This window comes from Eschrichtius robustus, chromosome 3, assembly GCF_028021215.1.
Source record: "Eschrichtius robustus isolate mEscRob2 chromosome 3, mEscRob2.pri, whole genome shotgun sequence".
NCBI lineage: Eukaryota > Metazoa > Chordata > Mammalia > Artiodactyla > Eschrichtiidae > Eschrichtius > Eschrichtius robustus.
In genome coordinates this window covers 52,877,324-52,894,356 of record NC_090826.1, presented here as the reverse complement: position 1 = coordinate 52,894,356, position 17,033 = coordinate 52,877,324, and the positions used below count along the sequence as shown (strand labels likewise).

Here is a 17,033-nt window from a genome sequence, read left to right as displayed (position 1 = left end):
TTGGAAAGTCTGAGGTCTTCTGCCAGCGTTCAGTAGGTGTTCTGTAGGAGTTGTTCCACATGTAGATATATTTCTGATGTATTTGTGGGGAGGAAGGTGATCTCCATGTCTTACTCCTCCGCCATCTTGAAGGTCTCTCCCATAGTTTTTCTTCATAAGGATCGTGTCAGACACTTCAAAACTTGCAAGATGGAGTTCAAGCTCTCTTGTCTGACCTACAAGGCCATGAACAACCTGGTCCAACCTATCTTTCTAGTGCCATTTGCTACCACTCTCTGATCTAGATACTCAACTGTGATCCAGGTAGTCTAACCTCCAAATGGCACTGTGACAAAGTGGCTGGCACATATTGGCACTTAAGGACTTATTGAATTTTTGAAAGAAAAGTTGGAGGAAGTCAAATGTCTCTCCCTCTTTTTGAAATGATTGCATTTTTCTTATTAAATGTTTTCATGGTAAAATTAAAACAAAAATATATAAAGAATAAAGTAAAAATTTCTTATAATTTTATCACCCAAGATTAACCATTGATAACTGTTTGGTAAATTTCTTTCCAAATTTTGTCTATGTATGTAGAAGCATATGTATGCATATACACACACATATGTGCACACATGAATCTCATTATATAAAATGTTGAATTCTGTTCTTCTCACTTAACATTTATCCTAAACTTTCCCCCAATCTTTGAATACTCATGGATAATACTTTTCAATTTTCTGTATAAATATCTATTGAGTATATAGTTTACTTACATTCTCTTGTAGCTAGATATGTAGGGTGTTTTTAGTTTTTGTAAATTATGAATACCTTATAATGAACATACTTGGAGGCAAATTTTATCAGCATGTCTGATTATTTCTTTAGATAAATTTTTAGACTAAAATTCTGGATCAAAATATATAGATATTTAAAAGAATCCTTGATTCACACAGCCAAGTTGTTTCTAGAATAATTTTATCAACTCATGTTCTCATCAAATTATATGAGTACGAACATCATCAAATTGCATGAGAATGATTAATTTTCAGGATATTTAAGCATATGTCAGGTGCTTTTTTGGGGGGATAACTTTACTAAACATCTAGATAAATTGGAGAATAATTTATATTTTAATAATATTTAAACTTCCAATAGACTGTATCTCTCCACATATTCCAGTGTTATTTTTGGTCCTTTAAATTTTCAAAGTTTTCCTCCATAGACAAGTTATGCACATTTCTTAAATTTACTCCTAAGTATTTATAATTTCAACTGATATTGAGAATGGGATATTTTTCACATTGTATTTTCTAATTAGCTACCTCTGCTACATAAGAAAACTATAGATTAAAAAATATTTTAAAAGTCTCCTTCCCATCTTGTAAAGGAAATTTAAAAAGGAGGAGATGCTTTGACTATCTTCCAAACATGCTGTATAATTTATTCTCCTCTAAATTTTGTTCATATGGTCTGGCTGCCCTAGAAAGCTCTTCTAATGCTTTTCTACCTAGGAAAATCTTAACCATGAGGAAGAGACTGTGGTGGTCTACCTGAACTCCTTTGCATAGAGGATGTAGGTTCTGGGACCACAAGTGGCACCTGCCAGATGTGCTCAGTACCCTTGCCAATGCTATATTCTCACTGTAATCAGGCTCTGTGGCATCTCGGCAAATGCCAGTACCAGCCAACAAAGAGGAAGAGAAATGCCTGGTCATACCTCATACCTGCTGGCTGTACAAGCACCTACACGTACTGGCTTTCTAGTGCACCAGTCTCTTTGTTTAAGCCAAAAGGTTCAGGCCCTCCAGTCACCCATTTTCTCTGGTATGGTCGTGGTGTTTACTTCGAGTTGTTCAGCTCCAAAACCACTCCTCTATGTTCTGCTCTGTGATGCTGGGTCAGGGTCTGCAAACTATGCTTCTGAGAAACTTTTGCCAGGTGGCTTCCTATTAGCTGATGGACTGTCAGTGGGGAGAACTGGAGGGAGATTGGAAGATGGAAGGAAGTAGAAGGACTTTTTCTATTTCTAGTGTTGATGTCACTACAGGAAAAACAGCAGCAAAGTATAGCTATGGCTTCAGTTCCCAGCTTCATTTGGCACTCCCCAATCCAGTTGCGTTGTTCCCTCTTAAAAGTACCAGCACCACTTCCCTGGTGGCGCAGTGGTTGAGAATCTGCCTGCCAATGCAGGGGACACGGGTTCGAGCCCTGGTCCGGGAGGATCCCACATGCCGCGGAGCAACTAGGCCCGTGAGCCACAATTGCTGAGCCTGCGCATCTGGAGCCTGTGCTCCGCAACAAGAGAGGCCGCGATAATGAGAGGCCTGCGCACCGCGATGAAGAGTGGCCCCCACTTGCCGCAAGTAGAGAAAGCCCTCGCACAGAAACGAAGACCCAACACAGCCACAAATAAATAAATAAATAAAAATTAAAAAGTACCAGCACCAGCCAGCCACACCCTCCCCGAGTTCTGAGCACCAGCATGTACGTGGGGGCCTCTTCCGACCTCTTCTAGGCCCTCTCCTCTTTTGTTCCCATAACCTTTGACTCATAGCTGCTTTCTGTAGTTACAAATATTTGGGTTACCTCTGCTTGCCCTTTTTGCCCTCTCAACTTTCCATCACCTTTGTACCCAATTCTCTGTCTTAAGTCCCCTCTGTTTGAAATACCTAGTTTGGTTTCCGTTTAGGCTGAGAAGCCTGTGGTTACTTTGGTTGAATACAGCCAACCCAGACCTGTCTGCCCAGATACAGTGAAGCCCACACCCAACCACTAAGATGGTTCTAGCTTCTATTTCATCAAGAAAGTTGGAGGCATCAGGCATAAATGCCACAGAATTTTCTCTTCCCTCCCAACCAAAGTACCTAGAAGAGGGAAACACTCCCCCTTCAGCCCCACAGCCCCCTTAACACTTCACACTTAATCCTTTGTATCTCGGCTCAAGAATCAACTTCTCAGGATCAAGATGTTTGAGGCACATCTGCTGAGGGTGGGTAAGCTGGCCCCTCTCACACGGAAACCAACTAGGAATGAGCCAAGGGGTTCTTTTTGGGCTTCATGAATATGTGCTTATGGAGCTGGGTGTGGACTTGTAGCTCTAAGTGTCCATATATTTTTATACTTCTATTATCTCCAAACCTTAAGTAATACACACTTACTGACTTTATTTCCTTTCCTTTTATTGCACACAAATTTGGCTTTCACCACTATCCACTAGACCAGCGGTCCCCAAACTTTTTGGCACCAGGGACTGTTACGTGGAAGACAATTTTTCCATGAAGGGGGCGGGGGAGAGGGGATGGTTCAGGCGGTAATGCAAGCAATGGGGAGCAATGGGGAGCTGTAGATGAAGCTTTGCTCACCTGCCTGCCGCTCACCTCCTGCTGTGTGACAGGCCGCAGACTGGTACCGGTCTGTGGCCCAGGGCTTTGGGACCCCTGCACTAGACTATACATTTTCATGGGTTAAGGGATCATATCTATTTCAACCACCTATTAGCAGTAGGTAACATATGCAATGAATGTTTGTTAAATGACTGATTTGGCTAGAATTCCTATTTCTAAGGTCATTAGTGATATATTGTTTACCAATTTCAGTGGACACCTTCAGACCTTACTACATTTCTCTGCTGGTATTGATGCTTTCATCCCTTGGTTTTCATGGCTCCTGGTTTCCTCCCTCCTCTCTTGCCACTACTTCTCACTTGACTTTGTAGCCTCCTCATGGAGGTCCTACCATAACTTCATTTAATTCCCCAGTCTAGTCCTTGCAGAGACCAGATGGCTCTTAGATGATGACAATAGATTACTCAACTAATTTTTGCTATCCCTCTGGAACGTGATATTGTTTCTGATTTACTCTTTTGGATGCGGTGTGGGTAGGACATTTTCAGAGACCTCCACTTGACTTTACCCACTACGGTAGCTTTTATCCTATAGATCAAGGAACCAATATGGGAGTGGCACCAAGTATATCAAATCTAATTATAAATTCAGGGACAGGGGAAATGACCACTGGTAGGTCATGGATCCAGTGAACACACAGTAAACTGGACTTTAGCCCGGATTCCATCTATTACTTGGCGCCTATAGTCCCCTACTCTAAGAGAGGCGCCATGACGATGATTCAGATCTCTGATTATTCATACTGTGTCCGATAGTCCTTGAAATGTTTGGGTATTTCTTTTTTCTCAGTGTGTAATTAGGTCCTACATGGCCATTATTCCTTTTGGAGAAGGACTAGGGAAATCATTACCATTTGCTGGGGTGTTACAGTGTTCGTGTTCTTCCTCCTGGAGACCTGGCCTCCTGTTGAATTGGTGAGTCTGGGTCTGAAAATAGATTCAAGTCCAGAAACTAGACAAGATACTGTGCCTTTTTAAAATTAGGGTAACTGCCTTCAGCCCTCTGATCATCTATCCTTTATTTCTTTGGAGGTAAAGTCTGATTAAGACAATTTTTGGCTGTCCATCTCTTTTGCCTTGAGGGATGCCATATTCTATTAAGCATCCTAATAAATCTCTGCAGGTCAAGCCCTCTTGGCCACTGCTGTAACTATGGTCTCATTATAATTGTGTCCACTCGACTTCAAGCAGCTAAGCACCACTACCTAACCTCTGATGCTTTGGGAATCCCATTATGCCCATTGCTATGTGAGTCTATTTCTGAACTGGCCTCTCCCACTGAGAGACTTAGCCTACTGCACAAGGCTCTGGAACATTTCCATAATGCCCAAAAGAATGGGAAGTCACTAAAGAGTTTTTAAGCAGTGGGTAGTAAGATAACATTTGTGTTTTAGAGGCATTCTGACATTCTCACCAGCACATTCTTTCTGGTCTTGGTAAATCGTGTATCTTCTTGGCCTTCTCATGGAGCCCAACCATTTGGTGAATCTTCTAGCCTTACTTAGTATAGCCTTTCCAGCATGCCTACTTCTGTGAACCTTTTAAACAACTTTCTCAACCATCTGGAATAGCAATTCTGACATTTTGATTTCACTTAATGGGGCCCATTGCTTTTTCCAATAGTTTTAGGAGCTGTCCTAAAAGTGAGTTTGTATCATCTCTTGGAGTCCTTGTCAGGGTATTATATCTTGTATTTTAGCAGAGTGCTTCCAAATCAGTAAACTCAACCTTATCCAATATTATGTTCCAGTCCCCTTGATCATGCACCCTAAGAATCTAGCTCCACACCTACTCCACAGCTTCTGCTGTACATATTCGTTATGTCTCGTTGCACCTTTGGAGAAGAGTTGCTTCCTTTCTTTATGAGACCTAGTACATCTCCAGCTGCATTGCTGTGACCCAATCCTAGTTATAGGCCTACTGGCAATGAGGGGAGGTGGGCAAAGGTCCTGAGGGGGCACTTATTGTCTTGCAGGGCAGAATTCTCTGTACTGTCTTCAAGCGTGGGGGAGTTCTCATTCTTACTAGGGACAGTGGGCCATTTCTCAAGATGGAGAGAGTTCAGATGAGTCTAGGAGTTCAAAATTTGAAGGGGAATTCAGTCAGATAATCCCAAGTGTGAGGTTTTAATTTTTTTCCAACCAGGGCCCTAACCCTGCATAACAGGTATGCTTTGGTTGGTAATTTAACCTTTTCTAGAATTCAGCCACTTTGACTATGAAGTCCTGGGCCTAGGCCTCATCTTTCTCTGTCCTCCTACTGTAGCAAATGAGAGCCTCATCATATTACCAGGGAGCCCCTCTGGCTTTCACAGTTGGTTTTTCAATTGCTTATTTATCTCTCATTGCTTTTCATTATCTTTTTCCAGTGTATCAATTGCACTTAGCAAGAAGTATCCAATCCCATTGTCCTAATAATTAGTAATTACCCCATACATCTCAAATGCCTAATGCATTACACCAGCTAATACCATCCCCTCCTCTGATACATCGTTTCAATTCACAATCCAGGAGCTTGTGAACAACAGGGTCAACACCCACTGCCAGGGTCTGTCTGTCTCCTACCTACCACCAGTGGTGGAGTCCTTCTTGCCAGTCAGCCAGTAAGTGATTCAGCTCCCAAACCCCAACAATCACCTACTCTTTTGGACCACTTCTGGTATCAACTGTCATAGGTTGGATTCTCTGGAAGCAGAGAGTGAGATGGAGATTGACATGCAAGATGTTTATTAGGGATCAACACCTGTGGCAGGCAGGTGAGGAAGCAGGATTGGGCAGAGAGAGAAGTCCAACTGTGATGGCAGGCCTGACAAAACCTCAGCCAATTCCACAGGGGGCTCTAGAGTGTGTATGATCTGTTAGTGTTATTCCAGCATGAGACGGAGTAACTGTCTTATATATATATATACATACATACATATATATATATATGTATATATATACATACACACACACATACACATAAATATAGAAAGAGATTTATTATGAGGGATCAGCTCACTTTATTATGGAAGTTAAGAAGTCCCATGATCTGCTGTCTGCGAGCTGGAGGCCCAGAAAAACCAGTGGTGGAGTTCCAGCCAAACCCAAAGGCCTGAGAACCAGGGCATCCAAAGGTGTAAGTCCCAGTCTGAGTCCAAAAGCCTGAGAACCTGGAGCACAGATGTCTGAGGGCAGGAGAAGATGGATGTCCCAGCTCAAGCAGAGGGAAAATTCACCCTTCCTCAACCTTTTTGTTCTATTCAGGCCTTCAAAAGATTGGATGATGCCCATCCTCTTTGGTGAGGGCAATCTTTCTTTACTCAGTCTATGGATTCAAATGCTAGTCTCTTCTGAAACACCCTCAGAAACACCCAGAAATAATGTTTTACCAGCTATCTGGACATCCTTTAGCCCAATCAAGTTGACAAGTAAAATTAACCATCATAACATCTATCCTCTCTTTTCTTCCTTTACACCTTTTTCTTCCATATTCTTCATCATTAGGGTGGAACTATTATTCACCCAGGCATCTGGAAGCCATTATGTTTCTCCTCCTTCACAATTATCCTATCACCACACTTTAATAATTTAATATCCTGAATATTTCTCTGATCTATCCCTTCCTTTCCATACCTACTACCTAGACATTGAGCTCAGAACCTCAATGTCTTTCCCCTGGACTATTGCAACAGCCTTCCAATTTGTCACCTGGCTTTCAGTCCCCAATCCATCCTTCACTAAACCTCACTAGAGTGAGGTTTCTGAAGTATAAATCTGACCTGATTACTTGAACACTCTTTAATGACTCCCAATTCATTCATTCACTCAGTAATGGATTCATTCACTCAAAGAATTGCTCAGGTCAAAAACGTTGTAGTCAAAGAAGACTCTTCTCTTTTCCTCACAGGCATCAAGTCCTTACCAGCTTCAAAATGTATTCTGAATTCGATCACTTCTCAACACTTCCACTTGGTTACCCTGGTCCAAGTCATCCTTATGCCTCCTGCAGACAAGTGAAATAGCCCTGCATCTGGTCTTTGTGTTTTCTCTATTGTCTCTCTGTCATTTCTCCACAAGGTAGCCAGAATAATTTTTCTAAAATGTAAATCAGATCATGTTCCAACAAAAAATGAAATATGTCATAGTGAGCAAGGGGGGATAGGGTCTGTGAGGCCTTGCATTTTTCTTCCTCCTGGCTCTCCCTTTCCCTACCCCCCAGCCTGCTATCCAATTTCTGACTCTTATGGTCTGTGAGCAAGGGAGGGAAGAAGAGATAAAGGTCAAGAAAACCCTTATTTGAGTTGGTTCGATCATAGGCTGACCTCATGCTCTTGGGCCTGACAAATGTTTAAAGCTATCCCTTTCTCCAGTGGAATGTTTTCCAGGCCTTTTCTGGAAGTTCCCATTTGGGCCTTCCAACTGCAACTTCAATGTACATTTTCCTTTGGCTTGATGTTTCTCCTATCTGCAGACCCTGGCTCAAGAGGGGCCATTCTCCATGGACTCACACTTGCTGGAGTCCCTTCTCCCTGGAGGTTCAACTGGACAGTTCTTGAAAGGTCTGGAGCTTAGCTCTCTCCTCAGCATTTCCCACATCTGGTCCATGGGAAATACTCATCCCTTGTCTCATCAAATTAAGGGTGTGCAGAACTTTCCCCAGCTCAGCAGCCCTCTCCTGATTCCACCATCAAAGTGGCCAGTCATTCTGTTTCTCAGCTTCTAGATTTCCCAGTGGAAGTCAGCATTCAGGCCATGGTTATATGTGCCAACATGTTGCTCTCTCCATGTGGCCAAGTGGAAGCCCCGTCACTTAGCTAGAAATGAAGGAGGTGGATCCCTCTATCACCAACTCCCCATCTTTCACCAACTCACACACACACCCCTTTATAAGAAGGTTTAGGAACTCAAAGTACTGTTCAAAGAGTTCTAGAATACACATGCCAATTAGAAAAGGCAAGGGCTGTCCACTTTAAGGTCACTGGGTATACTTTCTACTTAGTTGTTTCAAGGTTAGGAAGAATCACTTATCCAATTACTGGGGACATGAGACAATGACAGCTCTTTCCTAGAATGGATGAAAAGAAAAGGATTATGCTGAGAAAAGAATTCCAACCCTAATTTAAGAAAGACGCTATTAAAATAATGTCAGTATTTCAAATGACATATCAAAGGAGGGGCACTAGGCAATCAGATAGCTTTTTTCCTAAGAGTGACCTTATTGGAGTATAATTGCTTTACATTGTTGTGTTAGTTTCTGCTGTATAACAAAGTGAATCAGCTATACGTACACATATATCCCCATATCCCTTCCCTCTTGTGTCTCCCTCCCACCCTCCCTATCCCACCCCTTTAGGTGGTCACAAAGCACCCAGCTGATCTCCCTGTGCTATGTGGCTGCTTCCCACTAGCTATCTATTTTACATTTGGTAGTGTATATATGTCCATGCCACTCTGTCACTTCGGAGTGACCTTATTTTCAACACAGACCACCAGGAAGAGTGAAATACAAGAACAGAGGTTCCCTTGCCCATGATCACCTCTATCTTAGAACTTCCATAACCAGGGAAATTTCTTTGTTGGAAAAGTGTTAGATGGAAGAGAAGTAGAGGCTACTCAAGCAGTTGTTGCTTTTATTGTTGTTGTTTCTCTCGTATGAATAAAGAACATTTATCTACTCAACAAACATATTTTGAGCAGCCCCATGTGCTAGGAGCTGAAGAGAGAATAGTAAAGAAAGTGCTAAAAAAGGGCTTATAGTCTAGATAGAAAAGCATGCTGATTTTAGCGTTATTTTGCTCTTCAAATTAGCAAAATGCTTACAGGAATCTGTAGCATAACCTACAGTATTTTTCAGAGAAATTCATGTTGAGGAACAGTTACTTTGTATTTCATCACTTAATATGCAGGTTACCAGACACTCTGAATTCAAAAGACAGTGAAAAATGGAAGAAAAAAATAGAATGAAATGGATAGGAATCATTACAAACAAATGTTAATTTTAATAATAATGTCATAAATTATAATTGTTATAATAGTTATTTTTACAAGTAACATTTATTGAGCACTTGACCAAGCGTCAGACCTTATGCCAAGGACTTTCACGGATTATCTCATTTAATTTTCATAACAAAACATTTAGATAAGTATATTATTATCTCCATTTTATAGATGTGGGATTTGAGGCATGACTAGTAGATGACAGAGCCAGATTTGAAAAGGGCTGAGTTTTAACCATTTCTTCATGAAATCTGGGAATGAAAATGTACTACACACATTCCCTCAGTAGTCGATTCTCCACTGGAGTGGGTTTTGGATAGGACCCATCCTCAGTGGATTATTGCAGATAACCCATGGTTTCTCAGTCACAAGGGAAAGGTTTCTGGTGCCCAGTTCTATTTTGTGAATTTTAATGTGTGCAAATAATAAGAATTTTCTCCCAAAACGTATTTGTCCCATTAATATTATCACCCTTGCCTGTTCTGTGTTGGAAAATCAGTGACGTCCTGTTGTGAGCTTTCATCTTACTTGTCTTAAATGAAATCGTACTGAAAGAAGGAAGGCATTTGGAAGCAATGAGCTTCAGGGAGTCGTCCGGGCATCTCGGAATACCACAGCCTCCGTGAAGTGTTCTCATGGCCTGTGGGATGTGTGGGCCCCAAATTCATGGCCTCCTTCACAAGGGAGTCTTCCCCTTCTCCAGCAGAGCTGAGCTCCTCTGTGAGATCACTTCCTTGACTGGCTGCCTCCCACCACTGCTCCATTAGTGGTTCTGAAGCCCTCCCTTTCAGATGCAGAAAGAAGCCCACGGTTCCAAGCTGAGGTGCTGAGCATCCACTGCTATGCCCTTGACCACACGGAGTCAAATTGTAGGAATATCTGCTGGAAAAAAAGAGCAGCCCCTCACGCTGAGAGAAAGTCTCCCAAGTGGAGCCGGTTCTCTGGAAAATAACTGGATATGGTGTTGGTCTTTATTACAGTTTCCACAGACTAAAAAAAAAAAAAGTTGTTTATAAAACAAAAGCCACATCGATTTGATACGCTAACATTTTTGAGAGTTTTGTTTTTGCACAGCGGAAACCAGGGCTGATGTGCTCATGGTGGAAATGGAGCCTTCTCAGTTACCCCAAAGCACCTCTCCTAAAACACGAATCTGAGTAAGCCAGGAACAGCCGGCATTGTTTGGCTCTTTGGAGAGACTTGCGGGTCAAAATGCTCCAGGCGAGGCCAGCAAAGCCTCTGTGCAACACCACACTCGCACACCCAGGCTCAGGCCTGCCCCCCGAGGGACGCCTCCAGGGTCCTCACCTTCCCTCCAGACCCCGGAGCGCATGGTGGCGGACGCGGTTCTGGCCTGTCCTCTCCAGTGCTAGGACCACCTGGGCAAGAGGAGACGCCTCTCTTGTTTGCAGTTCTGTTCTCAGTCAGTGAACGACGCCAAACGAAACATTCAAGTTTCCTGCTGTTTTGAGCCAGATCATGTGAAAACTAAAGAAAATCTATGTTTGCTGGCTTTGAGAACAGGAGTAACTACTTTTTTAAGCACAAAGGAAGCAACTTACAAGGAGGGCCAGACTCACGGTGAGAAAGTAAAATGTGTAGGAATCCTATTAAAACTGGGGCTTTGGGAGACCTCCTATTGGCTGTGTCTTCATTTTCCATACCACTAGAATAGTTGATTTTCCCTCTTCCTGTCATTCTGTGGTGAAAAATTAAATTCAGTGCTGCAAGCAAAAATTTGGGGGGAAAGATTTCTTATGTTTTGTAGACTACTGTACTATAGAAATTATTTGGATAGTTTTTATATATATATTTCCCTACAAAAATGAAAAGAGATACTTCGTTTGTTTGATTCATTCAGGGGCATGGTGACTTAGGGCTGGACACCAGCAGTCTAGGTTCCTGCTCTCAGGAGTTCACATGTGATAAGTGGGGGTGATAGACAACAAATTCGTAAACTCTGAAATATATCATGTAATTTCTGACAGTGATAATGCTTTGAGAAAAAATAAAGCAGGGTGAGGAGACAGAAAATGAATAGGCAAGGTGGTCAGAGAAGGTCTCCAGGAAGAGAAAATATTTGAACAGAGAGCTGAAGATCTGGAAGGAGTGAGCCATGCACAGTTCTAGAGAAAGGGCATTCCAGGCAAGGCTGATGGCTCAAGCTGAGTACAGGAGGGAAAATGGTGTTGGATGAGACTGGAAAGGTCAGGGCATGTTGGTTCCTGTTTGCCACGATGAGGAATATAGACTTTATTCCAAGTGTTATGGGAAGCCTTTGAGAGACTTTGTTTACTATCAGCTTATTCTCTACCCAGTTCCAAAAGGAGATAGAATTTTATCCATTCATTCGACAGTTATTTATTGATCACTAAGCATATATCAGACTGGGTCCAGTGCTTTAAAAATTATGACCTCTGTCATCAAATGAAGGGATAAGAAAATAACATGAACAACCAGAACAAACATAGAATCAAGAAAGTTCCAAAAGAGAGGGAAAAATATTACTCCTAATAGTAATAATGTAAGAAGATAAATTACAAATATTAATGCTCATTAACTAATAAGAATGCTATGCCTTAGGTACTATTCATGTATTTTTTCACATGACTCAATGCCTTATGTATTGTTATTCTTCCTTGTAAATGAGGAAACTGAGGTCAGAAAAGCAAAGTAATATCATAGACCAGAAAGCGATTAAGCTGAGAAGCCGGGATTTGAATCCAGGTTTGTCTGATTCTAAAGCATAAAGTTTCTCTCCTCATGGGAAGGAGCTACTGTGACAAGCTACATGTTTTGCAACTCAATATGTATAACTGCTGCTTCTAAGAATAAGATACTTCATCTAGCAGACTTGGGTCAGATTGGTTTCAGAGATATATTCCAAAGTTAAATGTACCTCACTGTAAAGTGGGGTATTAAAATTCTTAAAAAACAATACCCGAACACTGCAAGGAGAAGAGCCCAGAATGATTTTTTCCTTCAGAAAACATGTTACCATCTTTAATAATAGTGTTCTATTTGTTTGTTCCTCACTTTTCTTGTGCCCCCAACTGCATTGTCCCTGGCATAAGTGCAAAAAATCATGTCTGACTGTTCACCATTTTATTTGCAGAGCCTAGCACAGCACCTAAAACACAGTAGGCGCTCAATTAATATTTGTTGAATGAGTGAATTAATTAAACTTCATTTTCTTTCTTTCCAGGGCCTGCCTTTACTGCCCTGTACCACTCCAGACAGCATGCAGAGTTGGTGGAGAGTATAATAAACATCGGAGATATTTTGCAATTCATGGCTGACCCACGCTGACCCTTTCTTTAATTAAACCTTCCACTTGTGAATGAATCATTTCTTCCATTAATTAAAATAGGATACACTTATGTCTCTGTAAAGTATGTGTCAAAAGAAAGCATTCCACCTAAAATATATACAGGAGGCGCTGACCACCGTGGAGAGTCACCCATCATAATCTGCTAAAAAGATCAGCTCTGGAATTAGACTAGCACAATCATCTCTAATGCCCTCCAAAATACAAGTTGCAGCTTCTCACCCAATCTGTCAGCTCCTGTGTTAATATAGGGAGTAAAGCATAGTGTGAAGCCGTAAGAGGACCGTTTATTTTGGAGGGCAGGGCAGGCGGCCCCAGCGCTCCGGTAATGCCATCATCTCTAATAACTGCTTGGAGCCTGTGCTCTCCGGAGACTTGTCTCTTGATTGTTAGAGCTGGAAGGCAGCGGAATCTCGCTGTTGCGAGGCTCAACAATTGCTCCTGCGATTCCTCCGAAAGCCAAGAGGATGACTGAGAAATCTGACGGCGCTGTTTGGGTGGACAAAGCAAGTTCGTGTTCCCACTCACCCCCACCGTCTCCTTCTGGAAGAAGCGGGCTGCAGAAATCGATTTGCAGTCTTTAGCTCCAGGAAACAGTGAGCCCATGCAGCCACTGTTCAAAATATTTTGCCTCAGAGGAAACGCTGCACTCTCCAAACTCCAAAGACCTCGATGAAGTACATAACCATGTTTAAAAATCACCACTGGGGATTCTCCAGGCAAGATGAAAAGGAAGGAGGGATAAAGCATTGAGTAACTCAAAGTGCCTCAGGTCCTCTAAAAACAAGTTCTAAACATCCCCGCAAGATTTCAAATGCAGCAATTTTTGAGAAAGTGCGACATTGTAAAGCCTGTTCTCTCGGTGAAGTGTCAGGCTCCGTAGGAGTAGGAATGATAAATACTTTTCCTGCATATTTAGGAGGCTGTTTCAGAAGACGCCAAGTGATTGCTAAACCAGTCGTGCAATTCAGTGTGTTTTATTACCACAGTTTTCTGTCCAATACTAATTGCTCTTTTATTTTTCCTTCAATTAATCCTGTAAGATGGGTGCAAAAATGTAGGAATGGTAAGGACATTTGCCATCATTGGGGCTATTTCCAAAGGTGAAAGGAAGGCCTGGAAAGGTGAAGTGACTTGTCCAAGGCCATGGCAGAGCCAGGGCTCCCAACTATGTCTCCTCTCTCATAGTCCTGGGCTCTTTCCCCTGTGTTTCTATTGAGGACTGAGTCAAGGGTGATTTATTCCCCCAGCACAGTGCTAGGTACAGTGCCTGTGGATTGATTAACGCGTTGATTCCCACAGAGTAAGAGATTTGAGATTACTTGACAAATCTCTCAAGTACTCAAGAAAAAAAAAATCAATAGTTTTTCTTTGACTTCAAGTCCAAGTTATTTGGAGTATTTCAGAGGTACTTTCCTCCTGCCTTCAATACTTCTCTGATACTCACTGGCTTGTCTCCTGGGACAAGATATATCAGACTGAAAAGAGGAGGTGTATGAGAGATTTAACAATTAGTGGAAATGGCCCATAACACTGGAGAATTAATTGTTCACATGGTATAGAGTAGTGATTAAGAGCATTGACTCTGGAGTCAAGTTGCCCTGGGTTCAAATGCTAGCTTTGACATTTAGAAGATGTGTAGTCTAAGATCACCGATTGCGGGCTTTTTAAATCCCGGGGCCTCAGTTTTCTCCTCTGTAAAATGGAAATCCTAGTACCTACTTTACCAGATTGACTCAAGGATAAATTTTAAAATCTGGCTCCCTTTATATGTGTGATTTAATGACATATTCAAACAGTAACATTAGAACAAGAGCTATGAAAAAATTAGACCATTAAATTTGCTTTATATTGATTGAAGCCCTAATACTAGGTCATTTTTTTTTTTTTTTTTTAAACTTAGCCTCTCTTTTTTTTTTTTTAATTTTATTTATTTATTTATTTATTTATTTATTTATTTATGGCTGTGTTGGGTCTTCGTTTCTGTGCGAGGGCTTTCTCTAGTTGCGGCAAGTGGGGGCCACTCTTCATTGCGGTGCGCGGGCCTCTCACTATCGCGGCCTCTCTTGTTGCGGAGCACAGGCTCCAGAGCGCAGGCTCAGTAATTGTGGCTCACGGGCCTAGTTGCTCCACGGCATGTGGGATCTTCCCAGACCAGGGCTCGAACCCGTGTCCCCTGCATTGGCAGGCAGATTCTCAACCACTGTGCCACCAGGGAAGCCCACTAGGTCATTTTTGAGAGAAGAGCATCCTTGTGCTATTTGATGATGCTATTTCCTCTCTCTCAGCCCCCACTCCACACCACCCTAGTTTAAATGGCCAGGTCCCTTGTCTGCATAATTGCAATAGCCTCCTCTCTGCTGCTTGCCTCTTTCTCTTTTTATCTCCAATCTAGTTCTTCTTGAGTAACCATTTAAAGACACACATTTGGCCATATCATCCTCTAACTTAAGGGCCTTCAGGGATTCCTATGGCTTACACAATAAAGCAGTACAGACTGGTCCCAGCCCCCTATTGTAACTCATTCCTACCAACATCATCCCCACATCCCATGTTCTAACCAAACAGGACTACTCACTGTTCCCTCAACACCCCATGTACTAACACACCTCTGTGCCTTTGCTCATGATGTGCTCTTGGCCTGAAATCATCTTTTCCCACTTCATCACCTACTAAATTCCTGGTCATCCACCAAGACCCAGCCACAGTTTCACCTCTTCAATTAAGCCTTTCCTTACTCTACTCTCTCTTGGCAAAATTAATTACTCCTTGCTCTGTGTTCGATGCCACTTTGTTCTTATCTCACAAATAGCATTTACTGCATTAAATTATATTTTGTTGTATATGTGTCTGTCCCCAGCGAAACCTGGATTAGCAAACATTCAAAACCATTCTCTCCTTCCAAAGCCATGACTCTTTTCCCCACTAAGATCAAGTGCTGCCTAGAATTGTTTTTAACTAGTGCTCGGAGCAGCCCCTCTAAATCCCTGAGTTGACACCAGAGTGAAACATAATTGCAACCTGTAGCTAAAGTATGAGGGCCATGAGTACAGGACCATGTCTGTTTATCTCTCTACCTCTAGTACCTAGTGCAATACCTAGCACTTAATAAATGTTTGTTGAATACATGAAGGCAAGGAACCACAGCAGTGTACGATTTATTAGATGTGAACTCTTAGGAACAATTCTGGGTGCTGAGAGTGTAAAGTCAGACCTAGATTGTTAATACTTGACACCACACTTCATATCCTAGACTCGGGGACATGGAAATGTAAATTCTGTTTGTAAAAGGAGCTCAGATTTGAGAAATTGTTGCAAAGTAATTCAAAACTCTTTTATACACACAGATACGCTTGCTTGGTAGACAATGTACCTTTTTAATATCATATGAACTTATCAGCCATGAGGTAGAATACTTATCTTCTTCATCCTTCTTCACCAAATATTCCAAATAAGTCTTCATATATAGTTTTATAATGTAAGTTAACAGGAAAGTAAGATTTATTTTATAGAAATTATAATAATTATTATTGTTAATAATAGCAAACAATTACTGGCTCCTTACTATGTACCAGGCACTGTCTTAGCTGCTTGATATGTATTAGGTCATTTGATCTACACAACAGTGCTATGATGTTGGTGATTATCTTCATTTTGCAGATGAGAAAATAGAGTCTCAGAGAGGTTAAGTCAATTGCGTGACATTTCACATCTAGTAAATAACAGAAGTGAGATTCAAAACAAGATGTGCCAAATTTCAGAAACCATACCTTAACCGTCATGTTATATCTCATGAGAACCCACACTGCATCTTGTATTAGTCAGCTTTTTCACAATAATGTTGTTTAACAATCACCTCAAAACTCAGTGGCTTAAAACAGCAAGCATTTATTCTCATGCTCAGAGGTCTGCAGATCAACTGTGATTCAGCTGAGTTAGGCTGATCTCAGCTGGGAGGGTCTGTGAGTTTAGCTTATATTTGCTCCATATTTTTTATTTTGGACTCCAGACAGTAGTTACCCAGGGTATCTCACGGCAGGTGACCAGTGCACAAGACTGAAGCTAAATTGAGGAAAGCACAATGTTTTTCATGTCCACAAACATTTCAGTGGCCAAAGCAACCCAACATCAATGGGGGAGGAAAGTGAAGGCCCATGATGGAATGTTGAAGGGAGTAAATATTGACTACTAATAATACCAAGTATCACACGGTGCCTTTATTTATTTTTTAAAAAGGTCTTGGCTACTTAATTTTTTGCAGTTAGGCAGGTATTTCATTTTTGCCTCTGAGCAATGACACAAAATTCAAAAGCTGCTGCTGAAGGCTTCAGCCCTTCTAGTC

The 17,033-nt window shown here is 41.7% G+C and overlaps 1 protein-coding gene across 1 annotated transcript in view; it reads left to right on the top strand.

The window, feature by feature from the left end:
• TM2D1 (TM2 domain containing 1) overlaps positions 1–14,551 on the top strand; it is a 143,375-nt gene extending 128,824 nt beyond the window's left edge. Inside the window, exon 6 of the mRNA XM_068539999.1 lies at positions 12,569–14,551. Within this exon, the coding sequence (XP_068396100.1) occupies positions 12,569–12,628 (60 nt within the window). The 3' untranslated portion in view covers positions 12,629–14,551. The remainder of the gene's footprint in view (positions 1–12,568) is intronic.
• The last annotated feature ends 2,482 nt before the right edge of the window (positions 14,552–17,033 follow it).